At 37.4% G+C, this 16864-nt stretch overlaps 1 protein-coding gene across 1 annotated transcript in view; it reads left to right on the forward strand.

The window, feature by feature from the left end:
• Positions 1-2970: 2970 nt before the first annotated feature.
• DSCAM (DS cell adhesion molecule) overlaps positions 2971-16864 on the forward strand; it is a 778395-nt gene continuing 764501 nt past the window's right edge. The window contains exons 1-2 of the mRNA XM_027843631.1: positions 2971-2980; positions 3056-3373. Of these exons, the coding sequence (XP_027699432.1) occupies positions 2971-2980; positions 3056-3373 (328 nt within the window). The remainder of the gene's footprint in view (positions 2981-3055; positions 3374-16864) is intronic.

The following is a 16864-nucleotide window of genomic DNA, read 5'->3' on the forward strand; positions in this document are numbered from 1 at the left end:
TTTCTTTCTTTCTTTCTTTCTTTCTTTCTTTCTTTCTTTCTTTCTTTCTTTCTTTCTTTCTTTCTTTCTTTCTTTTTTTTTTTGGCTGGGCAATGGGGTTAAGTGACTTGCCCAGGGTCACACAGCTAGGAAGCATTATGTGTCTGAGGCCAGATTTAAACTCAGGTCCTCCTGAATCCAGGGCCTGTGCTCTATCCACTGTGCAACCCAGCTGCCCCTGTCCATTTTAATTTTCAAGAAGTATGTTATTTAGGTAAGGCTTTATATCACTTATTCCAAGCTATTAATTATCTTCCCCAGTCTTTCCACCACAACTTTCATTTCTTTTCAATTCTTTTCTTTATTGCTTTCATTTCCTTTATAATAATACTTATGCCACCCTTTAATTCTCTTTTTTCTTCCAGTTGTTCAGATATTCTGTTGTCTTTTGCTATTCCCTTAAAAAAAACTCCTGCATTATTTGTTCTAATAATTTTAAATGGTCTTGTGTGCAAGACAGGTTTTTTCTTTAAAAATTTGCATGTAGGTATTTTGGAGTTAGCTTCTTCTGCTGGGTGTGTATCTGGTTCATCCTTGGCTTCATAATAGCTCTTTATCTATTTTTGTTTGTTTTACTATTCATTCTTCTAGCAGTCTGCTCTGAGCAACCTGGTCTATATGGAAGGTTTTGGGGATCTGAATTGGTGATCTCAACCTTTCTGGAAGAACTACCTATACTGTTTACCTGGGGAGAGGATTAAATCCAGGACCTGCTGTGGGTGGCTCCAAACTGGGGATGGATAGGGCTGTCCAGGTATTAAGCTACTCATCTGGGATATAGATTTGAGGTCCCTGTGCCACAGATGTAGTTCAGCATTCTAGGTACTGAGTCCAGAATACTGACCTCTTTTGGAAAACCTTGGTTTGGGTCTGAGGCTGAATCTGTGATCAACTTTGAGTGTCCCTCCTCTGATGGCCTACTTTGGAGTTCTGGGTGCTGAGTCTGCTAAATCTATATTGCTGTCTGAGCTGCTAGACTGAGCAGAGTTTTTGATCTGCTCTAGGCTGGCTTAATTCAGAACTCTTGGTACTGAGCATGGGATCCTGGTCCCTCTAGGAAATCCTTTATTATTGACTTGGGCCTGAGGCTGTGTTTATTTCCAGATGTCCCTGAGCATCTGGCCTAGATCAGAGCTCAAGGCAGTAAATCCATGATCTGGCCCATTTATCTTCCATACTTCCAAAGTTCCTGCCCTCATTATTTGCCTAAATTTTTAATCTTGGGCTGGAAAAATGATTGACTGTGGTTTCCCCTTTGATTTTGCATCCACTACTCATGTTGACATTCTTAAATTATTTTTGGAATAGTTTCCATGGAAGCTAGGCTGTATAGTTTCTTCCTTATCTATCATCTTATTTGCATCCGAGAGACATTAAAAGAAATTATTGGCAAAATACTTGAGAAAAATAAGAAATTGAGTTTTTGTGTCCAATTTTTTAAAAATGTTGCTCTTATACAAATGATGCAATGTGATGGATACTGTTCAGATAAAGAGGCAGTCTTTTTCATTGACAGATTAGTCTAAATATCAATGACAACTAGATTTCAAGGGCCTGTTGCTCAAGTCCATTTGCACAACACTCTCCTTTGGCTAAAGAGTGGCTACTTGAGGAGTTAGCTCTAGCTTCTGTCAGAAGGAAGAATATGAAATTTTACCACAGTACTTGCTAAAAGTGGGACTCTAGGAAGTAAAAGGGCTCTGTCATTCAAATCTCTGCCTAAAAAGGAGAATTCCAAATGGAAAGAGTTATCTCCTCATTCATAGGTAGTGTATCTCTCCTATGTTTGTGTGATTCTGTGTATGTATTTCCTTTCAAGTGGTATACAATAATTATTGATACACTTTATATAATTTGCATAAGGCCAGTGAGGTTTTGTTTTTTTAATTTATTTAATTAATTTATTTTGTTAATTGATTCTTTTATTTTTTTTAAATATCTGACACAAGAGTTGGTTTACTTGTATATGTTTTATATTTGTCAGTAGTTTCATTCAATAATAATTCCTTAACTGTCTCCATTTTTTGTTTGTGACTTTTTAAATCTTTCTCTAGCCTTTGAATCCATTATATACATTTTCATAAATATCCAGAAACTAACTAGGGTATATGAACTCAAAAGGCAAAACTATATTGACCTCTAATTATCTAGTACTAACCTCAGTTATTGATTTTTAAAATTATTATTTTGGAACAATTTCATTTTACCATTTTATATGTTTCATCATAATAACTTTCAATTCAATGCAACAAATATTTATTAAGTATCTAGTCTATGCCAGGGATAAAGAAATAATCTCTTGCTCAATGAACTTGAATTCTACTGGAGATGATATAACATAAACATAGTTGAGTAAATTCAAAGTAATTTGAGAAGGCAGATATATGACTAAGAGAATTAGGAAAGAATTCATGTAGGAGGTTTCAGTTGAAGTGAGCCTTGAAGGAAACTAAGAGTTCCAATATGTTCAGGAGAAGAGACAGTACATTCTGAGTGTGAGGGATATACTGAATAAAGACAAAGAGGAGATGAAATACCAGTTCTGGGAATTTAGTAATAGAAATAGTAGGGGGTGTTGTTTTTGTTTTCTTCTGGAAGTCACAGTGTATGAAGGGAGGATGATATGAAGAAAGTACAGAAGAATTAGGTTGGGGGCAGATTACAATTTTTATTTTATTCTCTAGGCAACAGAGAGCCAACTCATTATGTTTGAGCAGTAGAATGACTTGATCAGACCTGTGTCATAGGAAGATTATTTTGAAAATTGGGTGTAGGATAGATTGGAGAAGGGAAAGACTTCAAATAAATAGAACAATTTTGGGAGCTATTACAATAGTCCAGGCAAGCAGAGAAGGAGGTCTACGCTAGGGTATTAGCCATGTGAGTGAAGAAAATGAGACATGTGAGAAATATCAGGGACATAGGCTCCGCATGGCTTTCAGTGTAGCATATCAAAATTGTCCTCAGTTCAAGGCCTAAGGATATATATTTTACTGTCCTTTTTTTTCTTTTGCAGTTGTCAGTGAAGATCTACACTCCAGTCTATATTTTGTCAATGCATCTTTGCAAGAGGTAGTGTTTGCAAGCACCACAGGGACATTGGTTCCCTGTCCTGCAGCAGGGATCCCACCTGTGACACTCAGATGGTACCTAGCAACGGGCGAGGAGATCTATGATGTTCCAGGGATCCGCCACGTCCACCTCAATGGCACTCTCCAAATTTTCCCCTTCCCCCCTTCAAGCTTTAGTACCTTAATCCATGATAACACTTACTATTGCACAGCTGAAAATCCTTCAGGGAAAATCAGAAGCCAGGATGTCCACATTAAGGCTGGTAAGTACAATCATTCATATTTTCTTCTATTCTGTAATCTATTTTTTAATGTATGATTAGGTAGTTTAGAGGCAAGTTAAAAACTGGTCACTGTTGAGTATCTGAGAGCCATTCAATATAGGATTTATCATTTTAGTAGATTTTGTGAGTTTTTAAAAAATTCAGAGTACTAATTAGTTAAGATACTAGGAACTGAAACTGAACCAGCAAATCTAAAGTGAAACAAAAACATTAAATCTAATGAATTGCTAAATGAATAAAAATGTATTTTTAACTGAATTTTAAACCAAAAAATTTGTCCTTGTCTCCTTAAAACAAACCAAAAAAACCAACAGAAAAAAGCTAAAAAAAAAAATATCCTAAACATCACTAGAGAGCTAGTTAAAGATACATAGGTAATAGATAAATAAGCATACATACATACATACTTTATGGATCTATAGTTTCATATTGTAGATTACTCCTTTCATCAATTTAGATAGTGAACTCTCTATTCCTTAGTAGTTGTGGTTAAAGAAAAATTATCACCCACTACCTGAACTAGTATTGAGGCTCTCCATTTATCTACTAGCCTTTGGGCAAAAGACATGCTGTCTATCACTGACTATGTTCAAACTCTTTCCAGCTTGGTAGGATCTGTAGTTTGCACTGTGCTGGGAGAGCCTTTAAGAACCTAAAATTTTCTTCACAGCAGGATAAGTCATCAGAGTGGAACTTTCTAGGTGATTATAGACTGATATAAAATGCGCAAATATGTATACTAATACACATACACATATACATATATATGCATATCTTATAAATTCAAATGGGAAAACAAGTATAGTGAATGATGAATAGTCAAATGGATGTGTGAGCTCATTACTATGGGTATTTCTTTTCAGTAATGACGACTGCTACCCATTCATGACTGCCCATATTTTATGCCTGTCATCTATGCCTTCCCATAAATTTGCCTTAGAGAGTCTAGCCAAAACATTGTGTATTCCTTACTTTCTCTTGACCTTGGGAGAATACCAATAGAGCACAGGATCTGTCAATCTTTTTTTTTTTTTTTCACTTTATGCCTCTCATTTTACTGGTTATATATAGAGGATTCCTGGCTCCAAAATTCCCTCCACTAATGCAGATCAACAACTCATGTTACTTAGAGTCTTGTAGAGTTTGCATAGGACACTGAGAAATTAAATGACTTTTCTATGGTTACATAACTAGTATATGTCAGAGGTAAGACTTTCCTGCAGCATCCTTATTCTAAGGCAAGTCCCTTATCTACTACACCATGTTATTTCTGAACCATCAAATAAATAAGTGAACTGTCTCATTTGGACAGTGAACTGTCCTATAACACAATAAAGATGATATTAATGGTTTTTTGTTTCCTTTAAAAGGCTATTACAAGATAGTGATAGAATTAATTTCTGTTGCAATTTTGTCAGCAGTAGTTGAATAAATTGTAACATGTGCATAAAATATGGAATGCTCCTGATTTACTATTTGTGGTTCTTTTGTTTCAAGGAGACAAAACTAAGACTATGACTGATTCTGCTAGCTGGTCATTTCTACTACCTCATTTTGATCTCTGTAATCTTGGAAATGATTTTTCAGACTTTTAGAGAAATATCTTCAAGAGAACTGAAAAAGGACTGTGACTAAAAGTAGCAACATAAAAATGGCATTACCTAAGGATTAAACTCTTAAATGATTTGTTTTAAATTTGCTATTCAAATTAGAGTACAAGTACACTACAGTGTATTTTAAAACAATCTGCATCTTCTAAAAAAAGCAAAATGATATTTGAGTAAGATTAAAATATTATTAGAACATGTACTCCTGTAGCAACTTCCTCTTTAACTTGCATAATTCATTTTAATCTTTGAATCTCTGGCTTGGATTTCTAGTTGGAAAAGGAAATTAAGAAATTAAGGTTTTTTATTTTTGACACATACAGGACATCAACAGTTTTTAATATATTGGAGAGCTCAACAGAAGGAATTGGGAGACATGGTGTTAGGTGTTAGGGGCAGGCCTAGAACCAGAATTCTGTTAGTTCAGGTTTAATATTAGAACAAAATGAGAAAATCACAAATTATTGAACAGTTAACAAAGAGGTTTATTTTGTTTTAACAGAATAAACACATGCTATACAATACAAATGGCATTTAGGTTCTCTAGATGAAGCCACAATTATCTCCATATTGAAGTGCATCTGATTAGCAGGATACATGGTATACTTAAATATTAAAATTTTAATTTTAATTAAATTAAAATTTATAAAAATCTTTGCATGTAATTATCACTTCCTCACCTATCTAATATATGGAAACATTTTTCTTAAATCTCTCCAAGCATACTAAAAAAAGTTTTATTGATTTTTTTTGTCTAATGCAGGTTGTATGTAGATTTATTCTGTGGCTTTACAAATCAGATTTTTGGTCAAAAACACAATTTGTATTCCTAAATGATGAGGCCAGCAGACCAAAAAGCACCAATGTATCTATGCTTATCACAGGGGAGCTTCTCTTACATCTGTAAATAAACTCCCTGGTGTGGAAGACTCCACCAACTTGTGAGGTCAACCACCAAGTGAAATGGATTCCACAGACACACAGGTGGGACTTTTTATACCCTAAATTAAATATGAAGCTATGTCAAATGAAACAATGGCCAATCAGTTCCCAAGGACGCTTTGTTGCTTTTTAGGGAAAACTAATCCCTTTTGCAGAGAAAGAAGGGAACCCTGGTTCTATTACATACCACTACCATAATGGCAAGATCCTAAAGATATTCTAGAGGACCTGCCACCATTTAAATACTTGTGGTGCTTTTGTTGGACAATCCTTCTGGGATAGGCAGTACCAAGGGGAAAAGAAGAAAAATAATTACATTTCTCCTTCCCTGCAAGAGTCACCATTAAAAATAAAGAGATATACGGGAAACAAAAGCCAGAAATCCTAGATTTTTCCTCTTCCTTTTGGGAGGAGCATGTCTCAGATCTTATTAATCTGATAATTGTGATAGATGATACCACACACTTCTTTGTAGTTCAGTGGGTCTCTTAATTTAAAGTGGTAACAATAAGCCACTGAGTAGAAATAGTACCAGGGAAATCAGGGCCATAGCAGAGAATATGATATGTCTAGAAAATCAACACATCATCTTTCATTAGAGTTATTTATAGTAAATATGTATCTGTAGCAAAATGTCTAAGAAGTCATAAGCCTCTTACATGCAATCTGTCTTGGAATCTAAGTTAATACTGTTATTTATTCAGTATCCCTTGGCTCACGCTAGGTTTTTTAGCTGTTTTCTGCAATGTTGTCAGAATCCTTCAATGAGTACAAAAATGGCATCAAGGTCAACTACTGCACCGATGGTAAATTATTTAACTTGAAAAGGCTACAAGCCAAGATTAAAGTGGAAGGAGAGTTCGTGTGTCACTTTTTGTTCACATATGACTGTGTGCAGTGAGTGCAGCCTCTGAGGCCGAGATACAACAAAGTAGGGATTGATTCTCTGCTGCTTATGCTAATTTTGGACAATCAACACCATGAAAACACTTGTTTTCTACTAGCCAGCATTACGACATTCCTACATGGAGCCATCCATTACAGCAAATGGAGAAATTTAGAGTTCTGTGGATAAGTTTACTTACCTTGGCAGTATACTTTTCAGGGATGTACACATAGATGATGAGGTTGATGCATGCATTGCCAGAGCTATCTCAGTGTTTGGGAGGGTCTGAAGGAAAGTGTGGGAGAGAAGAGGTATTAGGCTGCCTATCAAACTGAAGATCTACAGAACCGTTGTGCCGACCTCATTGTTGTATGTCCTGGACAGTATACCAGCACCATGCCAGAAAACTGAATCACTTCCATTTGAATTGTCTAAGGAAGGTTCTGATGATCACCTGGTAAGATAAGGTACTGGATACTGAAGTCCTTTCTTAAGCTGAACTGCCATGCATTCAAACTCTACTGAAAGAGTACAACACCAGTGGCCATGTTGTTTGAATGCCAAAAATATATTTGCTGAAAAGATTATTTTACAGAGAACTCACACAAGACAAGTGCTCACATGGAGATCAGAAGAAGTGATGCAAGGATACTTTGAAGGTCTCTCTGAAGAACTTTGGAATTGATTGTAAGACATTGGAGACACTGGCACAGAACTGTTCAGCATGGCATGCCCTCATCAAAGAAGACACTATACTCTATGAGAAAAGCAGAATTGTAGTAGCTCAAAAGAAATGTGAGATGCTTAAAGACATCTCTACTCCAAATGTTCACATGGACTGTTTGTGCCCAACCTGTGGTAGAGCTTTCTGAGCTCATATTGGTCTGATCAGCCACAGTTGTATCCATGGTACCTTGACCCTAACATAGTACTGTCATTTTGGTCCTCTGAGAAGGAAGGACAATGACCATTCCCTAGCTCACCCACCAAGCCTCCCCCAGGGTCCTGAAAGTCACATCAGAGGACTTATATAACATCTTTGTCCCTTAGAAATTGCATAGAGGGATTTCTCTCTTCTTCCCTAGGGGTGAAATAAGATTCCTCTCTTATCTCCCATTCAAGGACTCAGAATTATCACCAAGTCAAGTAGGAAATCCCATTTCTTCCAAATAAATACTCTTCTACCGTAGTTATATCAGCTAAAGTTTTACTTCCTATATGGTACTATAAATCAAGGTACCTCCCCAAAGTTTCCTAGCTCTTCCTTGGGAAGAGTTATCTGAACTCATCTCAGAGGAAGGGGAACCTGACAATAGAGGGGAAAGAGCAATTTCTCCAAGGTGTATAGAATTCTCTGAAGGAATAGGGACCTTAAGGCCTTGGTAACTGCACTGGGGAAGGAATAAGGAAAGACCAGAGAAGGTCAGCTGGAACTACATCCAAAAAAACAGTTCATGCTTGTCAAGTAAGTCTTTTTGGTGACTGAATGCTATATGCTGTCAGACATCTATTTCTTTCTTCTTAATGTGACATTGATTTATCATAGATGTGGCTTCTAGGAGGTTGAGCACCTGATCTGGGAAGTAATGCAATGACGATTTGCATATATTGATTTTATAGTATGGGAAAACCTCTTGCCCTGAGATGAGAGAGTACAAATTTGCCAGTTGGAAATAGAATGTGATGCCACTTGAGTAAGATGGGAGCTCTGACTGGCATAAAGAGCCCAGATGGGCAGGAGTAGCTACCTTGTCCTTAGTTAAAGAGATCATATGGTCCCATGCCAAGCAAAATATCACCTAATAAATAATATCACAAAAAATGTCACTCATATTCATATTTGCAATGGACCCCACTCCACAATCTCTGCTATTCTTGCACTGACTTCAACTTGATTGTTTAACATATATCTCTGAACAATGCTGACATGTCCTATAAACAAGTAGATACCATAGAAAGTATTGACAATATTCCTCCATTGTTCCTGAACCCAAGGATAGAGCCTTTGATTGTCCGGTACTGTGCTGTACAGCTGTTGGCCTGGGAATTAGTATAGCTGTATAGCGTCTTTGCCCTATTCCTCAAGATTCTTTCACATGCCAGTCATGTAGTCTGGAGATTAATGCACTGGAAGGACTCATCAGGACCACCATGACCTAGAGTATTCCCTGTTATCTGATTAGTGGCTGCTAAAGTCCAATTGAGTGTGCCTATGTCTAGAGGTTGGAGCACACTAAGTATATTGGCATTCTTGGCATAAGGCGGTAAGACCTTATTAGTTGGGGTACGTAGGGTCAGTTGAGAAAGTCAGGGTGCCAGAGTCTAGACTGGAAGGCTCAATTTCTGGCATGGTTATCACTAGTTTATAAATGGCATTAAAATTACTGTGATTTTGAATGAACCATTTTCATTTAACAAAAGGAGCCTGCTGTGTGCCATCCACCTTGCTAGAGGGACCATCTTGCATTTCTCAATCCATAAAAGGCAACTCTGGATAAATGGTAATTGCACATTTGTTCAGTAGCAACTCAGGCCCAGTAGCAAATAAGGAAAGGGATTTAGCAACTGTCTAGTCCAGTTCATACACAAAAAGAATCCCACTATAAAATATCTAACAAATTATCTCCAGTTTCTTCCTGAAGACCTCCTAGGAAAGGGGACACTTGCATTTTGATATAGTCATGCCACTTTCAGGTAGCTCTAATTATTAGGAAGGTTTAAAAATAATAATTAGCATACATATAGCATGTTAATATTTGCAAAGCTCTCTACATTTTATCTCATTGGATCCTCACAACAACTTTCATCTCTTTAGACCTCCCATGGCTCTCCTCTCCCTACCCTGTCATTTGAGAAAACATTGCCTCATATTTTACAGAAAAAAAAATTGAGGCCATTTGCCATGAGTTCCCTCTTCCCCCCTCTTCCTCATTTCATATTACTCATATGCTTTCTGGAACTGTCTCCTCCCTCACCCCATCTCACATGAATAGGTAGCCTGTCTAGAAGCTGCTTCCCTACTGCCTACAAACATTTCTATGTGTTTTCCATCCTCAAAAATCATCACTTGATCCTTCCATCAACCCTAATTATTGTCCTATCTCTTCTAACCTTTGTGGCTTAACTTGAAAAGCTCATCTGTAATAGATGCCTCTATTTTTTCTTCCATTTTCTTCTTAATCCATTACAAACCAGCTTCAACCTCATAATTCTACTGACATCATTCTTTCCAAAATTACTAGTGATCTCTTAATTGACAAATCCAATGGTCTTTCTCCTCAACCTTTCTACAGCCTTTGAACTGTTAATCACCCTCTTCTCCTTGATACTCTCTTCTCTCTAGGTTTTCAGGGCACTATTTCCTCCTGCTTTTCTGCCTACCTTTCTGATCACTCCTCAGTCTCCTTTGATGGTTCCTCATCCACTTCATACATTCTAACTGTAAGTGTCACTCAGGATTCTGCTGGGGGTGCTCTTCTCTCCTCCTTCTACTGTACTTCATTTGATGATTTCATTAGCTGGTATGAATTTAATTACCATCTCCATACTGATGCTTCTCAAATCTACCTATCCTACCCCAAAATATAGGCTGATTTCCAATCTCTCATCTCTAAATGCCTTTGAGATGTTTCAAACTGTATGTCAGCTAGACATCTTTGGCTCAACATGTCCAAAACAGAACTTCTTACCTTTTCCCTTAAACTGCCTCCTCCTCTTAATTTCCCTATTACTGTGTAGGACAACACCATACTCCTAGTTCCCCAGGCTCACAACCTAAAAAACATCTCCAACTTCTCATCTCTTGAGCCAGTCTGTTGCCAAGGCTTGTAGATTAAATCTTTGCAATATCTCACAATTATACTACATTCTCCTCTGACATTGCCACCACTCAGATGTAGGCCCTCAAGGGGGGGGCGGAGCCAAGATGGTGGAGTGAAAGCCATGACTTGCTTGAGCTCTCCCCCAAACCCCTCCAAATAACTGTGAAAAAATGACTCTAAACAAATTCTAAAGCAGCAGAACCCACAAAAAGACAGTGAAACAAATTTCCACCCCAAGATAACCTGAATGGTTGATTGGAAAGGTATATTGCACCGGGCAGGAGAGGAGAGTAGTTTGACATGGGTGCCCAGGCCACAGTGAACCTGGAGCAGGCCTCAGAGGGCTGAATAACAAGCAGCTGTGGTGGTTTCCAGACTTATCAACCCATGAACGCCAAAGACAACTTAGAAGGTCAGTGGGAAAAGTCTGTGATTGTGGTGAGAGAGAGGCTAGGTCTCAGCCACAAGTCCCGAGTGCAGCCCCGGAGCAGCAGCTGCCTCCTGAGCTTCTGGCCCACAGACTGAGGGGGAATTGAGTGGCTGATCAGAGGGGGATTGCAGGGATCTCTTTGCCAGTGCTGAGGCAGGAATTTCTTGCTTTGCTCAAGCCTGGATCTGGGTCACAGTTCTGAGGGGCGGTCCTGGGGCAAGGAGGAGCACTGGTGTGGTGGAGCTTGCTGTGGCACTGGAGTGGAAACACCTCACTCCTTATCATAGCACCTTGGAAGAACTAAAAATTTACAGGTGCCTAGAAAGTATCTCTGAAAACAGTTGTACAAACCCCCGAAGCTTGGGACAGTACATTCTCCACATTGGAAGCAGACTCTTACCTTAACAAACAGTTTAAAACTTAAGTAATTGGCTGGGATCATGAGCAAACCTCACAAAAAGAGTCAGATTATATTATCTTACTTTGGAGACAAAGAAGATCAAAACATACAACCAGAAGAAGACAACAAAGTCAAAGATCTTCCATCCAAAGCCTCCAAGAAAAATACGAATCAGTCCCAGGCCTTGGAAGAGCTCGAAAGGGATTTTGAGAAGCAAGCAAGAGAAGTAGAAGAAAAATTGGGAAGAGAAATGAAAGTGATGCAAGAAAATCATTAAAAACAAATCAACAGCTTGCTAAAGGAGACACGAAAAAATACTGAAGAAAATAACACCTTAAAAAATAGCCCAACCCAAATGGCAAAAGATGTCCAAAAAGCCAATCAGGAGAAGAATGCCCTAAAAAGCAAAATTGTCCAAATGGAAAAGGAAATCCAAAAGATTACTGAAGAAAACACTCCCTCAAAAATTGGAATAGAGCAATTGGAAGCTAGTGATTTTATGAGAAATCAAAACATCGTAAAACAAATCCACAAGAACGAAAAACTAGAAAACAGTGTGAAATACCTCATTGGAAAAACAACTGAACTGGAAAATAGATCCAGGAGACAGAATTAAAAAAATTATTGGACTATCTGAAAGCCATGATCAAAAAAAAGAGCCTAGACATCATCTTTCAAGAAATTATCAAGGAAAACTGCCCTGATATTTTAGAACCAGAGGACAAAATAGAAATTGAAAGAATCCACCAGTCTCCTCCTGAAAGACATCCCCAAAGGAAAACTCCTAGGAATATTATAGCCAAATTCCAGAGTTCCCAGGTCAAGAAGAAAATATTACAAGCAGGCAGAAAAACACAATTCAAGTATTGTGGAAACACAATCAGGATAACACAAGATTTAGCAGCTTCTACATTAAGGGACATGGGCCTGGAATGGAATATTCTGGAGGGCAAAGGAGATAGGATTACAACCAAGAATCACCTACCCAGCAAAACTGAGTATAATCCTTCAGGGGAAAAGATGGTCATTCAGTGAAATAGAGGACTTTCAAGCATTCCTGATGAAAAGACCAGAGCTGAATAGAAAATTTGACTTTCTAATACAAGACTGAAGTGGAACATGAAGACGTAAACAGGAAAGAGAAATCATAAGAGACTTATTAAGGTCAAACTGTTTACATTCCTGCATGGAAAGATGATATTTGTAATTCATGAGACCTTTGTCAGTATTAGGGTAGTTGGAGGGAAAAAAATTCTATGTATGTATAAATAGATAGATAAATAGATAGAGGTCACAGGGTGAGTTGAAGAGGAAGGGGTCATATCTGGAGAATAAAATGAGGGGTGAGAGAGGATTATACTAGAAGGAGAAAGGGAGAGGTAGAATGAGGTAAATTATCTCACAAAAAACAGAAAAGGCTCTTACAGTGTAGGGGAAATGGGGGAAGGCAAGAGGAAATGAGTGAATCTTATTCTCATAGGATTTGACTTGAGGAGGGAGTAACATACACACTCAATTGGGTATGGAAATCTGCCCTACCCTACAGGAAAATGGGGGGGGAAGGGGACAAGAGAGTAGGGGGATGATAGAGAGGAGGGCAGATTGGGAAAGGGGGTAATCAGAAGCAAATACTTCTGAGGAGGGACAGGGTCAAAAGAAAGAATAGAACAAATGGGGTGGCGGGATAGGATTAAGGGAAATAGAGTTAGTTTTTCACAGCATGTCTACTATGGAAGTGTTTTGCATAACTGCACATGTATAACCTATATTGAGTTGCTTGCCTTTTCAGTGAGGGTGGGTGGGGAGGGAAGAAGGGGGAAAATTTGGAACCCAAAGTTTTAAAAACACATTTAAAAAAAATGTTTTCATATGCAACTGGGAAATAAGAAATATAGGAAATGGGGTACAGAAATCTATCCTGCCCTACAGGAAAGAAGAAGGGGAAGGGGATAAAAGAAGGGGGGGAGAGATAGAAGGGAAGGCAGACTAGGGGAAGGGATATTCAGAATGCAAGCCATCTTGGGGTGGGGGGAGGGGCGAGATGGGGTGAAAATTTGGAATTCAAAATCTTGTGGAAGTAAATTTTGAAAACTAAAAATAAATGAATTTATTAATAAAAAAAGATGTAGGCCCTCATTATCTCTAGTCTGGACTAATTATTTCAATAGCCTACTGGTGGATCTACCTGCCTCAAGTCTCTCCTCACTCCAATCCATTTTCCATTCAGCTACCAAAGCAATTTTGCTAAAGTACAGATTTGACCATATCACCCAACCTACTCAGTAAACACAAGTGGCTCCCTATTACCTCCTAGTGATGATCAAATATAGAATCCTGTTTGGCATTTAAAGCTCTTCATAATCTAAGCCCTTTTTACCTTCCCAATCTTCTTACATTGTAATCTCCACCATATACTCTTTAACCCAGTGATACTGGCCTCCTTGCTCTTCTAAGAACTAGATATTCCATCTCTCTACTGAGAATTATCTCAGGCTCTCCCACAGGCCTGGCATTCTGTCTCTTCTCATCTCTGCTGTTGGCTTCTTTGGTTTCTTATAAATTCCAACTAACATTCCATCTTGTATAGGAGACCTTTCCCAATCTGTCTTAATTCTATTTTTTGGGGGGGGGGGGGCGAAGAGAAGACTCAACTTTTAGTGTGAAAGGTACGGTGCTGGGAACTTCCAAGATGCAAAGATCAACACAAACGTTTGCCCCTGAGAGGACTTAAAGACTAATATGGGTTTATAATACACACACACACACACACACACACACACACACACACACACACAAAAGCAAAATAAAGGAATTAAGAGAGTGCCTTCCCTCTTTTAATTATTTTCTACTTATTCTTCATATGAATTGTATGTCTTTGCTTATTGTATCCCTTAGATTATGAGCTCATTGAGGACTTCTTTTTGTATCTACAGCACTTAGTACAGTACCTAGCACATAGTAGAAGCTTAATAAATGTTTACTGACTGAAAACTGTGTGAAATACTTGTAATTATTACCCTTATTTTATATAGGAGGAAACTGAGGTTGAGAGAGGTTATGTGACATAGCCAGGGTTACACAGATAAGTCTCTTAGGCACATTTTGAACTTAGATTTTTCTGAATCCATGTCCAGTGCCCTTTTTTTTCCTGACAAAAAGTCTAAATTTACCTCTTTTCAAATTCTGTTTATTGTTTCTTGATCATCCCTTTGGGGCCAAACAAATCAAATTTTGCCGTTCCATATAACAGCCCTTCAGATATTGTAAGACAACTAACTCCCTGAGACTTCTTTTTTTTTTACCTCAAAGTAAACTTGCCAACTTACTTCAACTAATCCTAATATATCATGGGATTAATCCCCTTTAGCCTACTGGTTGCTGTCCTCTAGATATTCTCCAGTTTATTAATGTCCTTTGAAAATCTAGGTACCCAGAACTGATCACAGTATACCATATGAGGTTTGATGAGGGCAGAATACAGTGAAATGATCACCTCCTATTTCCTGAAAGCTATAGTCCTTTCAAAACAGGTGAAGACTGCATTAGCTTTTTTGACCTGTTAACTCATTTAAGTTTTCAATCTATTGAAAATTCATCTCTTTTTTTTTCAGAAAAAAAACTATCTGCACCTCCTTAATTTACATTTTGTATAAATTATTTTTTACCCAAATGAAATAATTTATATTTATTCCTATTGGATTTGATCTTATTAGGTTTAGACCAGTGCTGTAATCTGTCAATATCCTTTTGAATCTTGACTTTCATCCAGTACACTAACTATGCCTTTATCTGGACCTTTGATAAAAATGTTAAATAGCACACAGTCAAACAGAAATACCTGGAGTATATTACTGGCCACCCACTTCCATGTTGATATTTGACCATTAACAACTGTTCTTTGAGTTTGACCATCCAAGCAATAATGAATCTATCTGATTTATATTATTATTTAATCATTGTATCTATAGTTTCACCACAATACCAGTATGAAATACTTTATCAAAAGATTTGCTACAAATAGGTCAACTTTATCCATAGCATTTTTTTCTTACCTACTACTTTAGTAATCATGTGAAAAAGGTAAATGAGATTCTCCTGGAATGACATGTTCTTGATTAATCTGTATTGATTCTTTCTGATCTTTATTGTTCAGTTGTTTTCAGTTGTTTAACTCCCCATGACTCCATTTGGGGTGTTCTTGGCAATGATGCTGGAGTAGCTTGCCATTTCCTTCTCTATCTCATTTTACAGATGAGGAAACTGAGGCAAATAAGATTAAGTGACTTACCAAGGTTCACATAGCTATTCAATATTTGAGGTAAGATTTGAACTAAGGAAGATCAGTCTTCTGACTCCAGGACTGGAATTCTATCCACTGTGCCACCTAGCTGCCTCATCTTTCTGATCACCACTTACCTTTATAGATGTTTGCAAATCATCTTTTAATGAATTCTTCTAGAATTTTTCCAGAAATTGGTTTTAGTGGACTGAAAGTTGAATATGAGTCAGCAGTGTGAAATAGCAATAAAAAAAAGTAATTTGATTATTTCCCCCTTTTTGAAAATTGAGTTAACATTTGCTCTTCTTCAATCTCATGATAACTCTTCTGTTTTCCAGGTTCTTTCATACATCACTGGCAGTGTCTCAGCAATCACATCAACCAGATTTTTTTGTAATTTTTTAAAATTTTACACTTATATACAAAATGAGAAAAGAAAAAAATGTCATATCCACAGCAGGCCACAAGAGAGGATTCAATATAAAACAAAAATTTGCATTTCAAGAAAATTTATAAAATAAATACTACGTATTGTTTTCAAAGCTGCCCAGCTTTTCTTTGCTTCCTTGTTGGTTTCCTTCTGTTCTCTGCTGTGCACTTTTTACTTACTTCCCACCCCCCTCCCCAAAGAAGGCTATAATTAAGCATGGATGCACAGACACACACACACACATATATATAATACACCTTGATATCTATAAACATAGACATATATACACATATACACTCATACACATATATGTAAGACCATATTATGCTTATTTCCTCCTATCATCTGTTTCTCTGAAGGTGGATAACATCTTCCTTCATAAGTCCAAGTCTTTCCATGTTTTTTTTTTCTAAATCAACTAGCTCATCATTTCTTACCCCACAACAATTTTCCTTTCTTGATTCAAACAAAGTCTTCCTTCGTAGGATCTTTGAGGTTAAATTGGGTATTTATAATTGCCAGAATGACTTGGCTCAAAATTGTTTTTAAAACAATACTGCTGTTATTATATGCAATGTTCCCTTGGTTCTGCGCATTTCACCCTTCATTATTTCACAGCTGTCTCTCCGTGCTTTTCTAAAATCATTGAGCTCATCATTTCTTGTAGAAGAGTAA

The sequence above is a fragment of the Vombatus ursinus genome, unplaced genomic scaffold, assembly GCF_900497805.2.
Source record: "Vombatus ursinus unplaced genomic scaffold, bare-nosed wombat genome assembly UNPS02014924.1, whole genome shotgun sequence".
NCBI lineage: Eukaryota > Metazoa > Chordata > Mammalia > Diprotodontia > Vombatidae > Vombatus > Vombatus ursinus.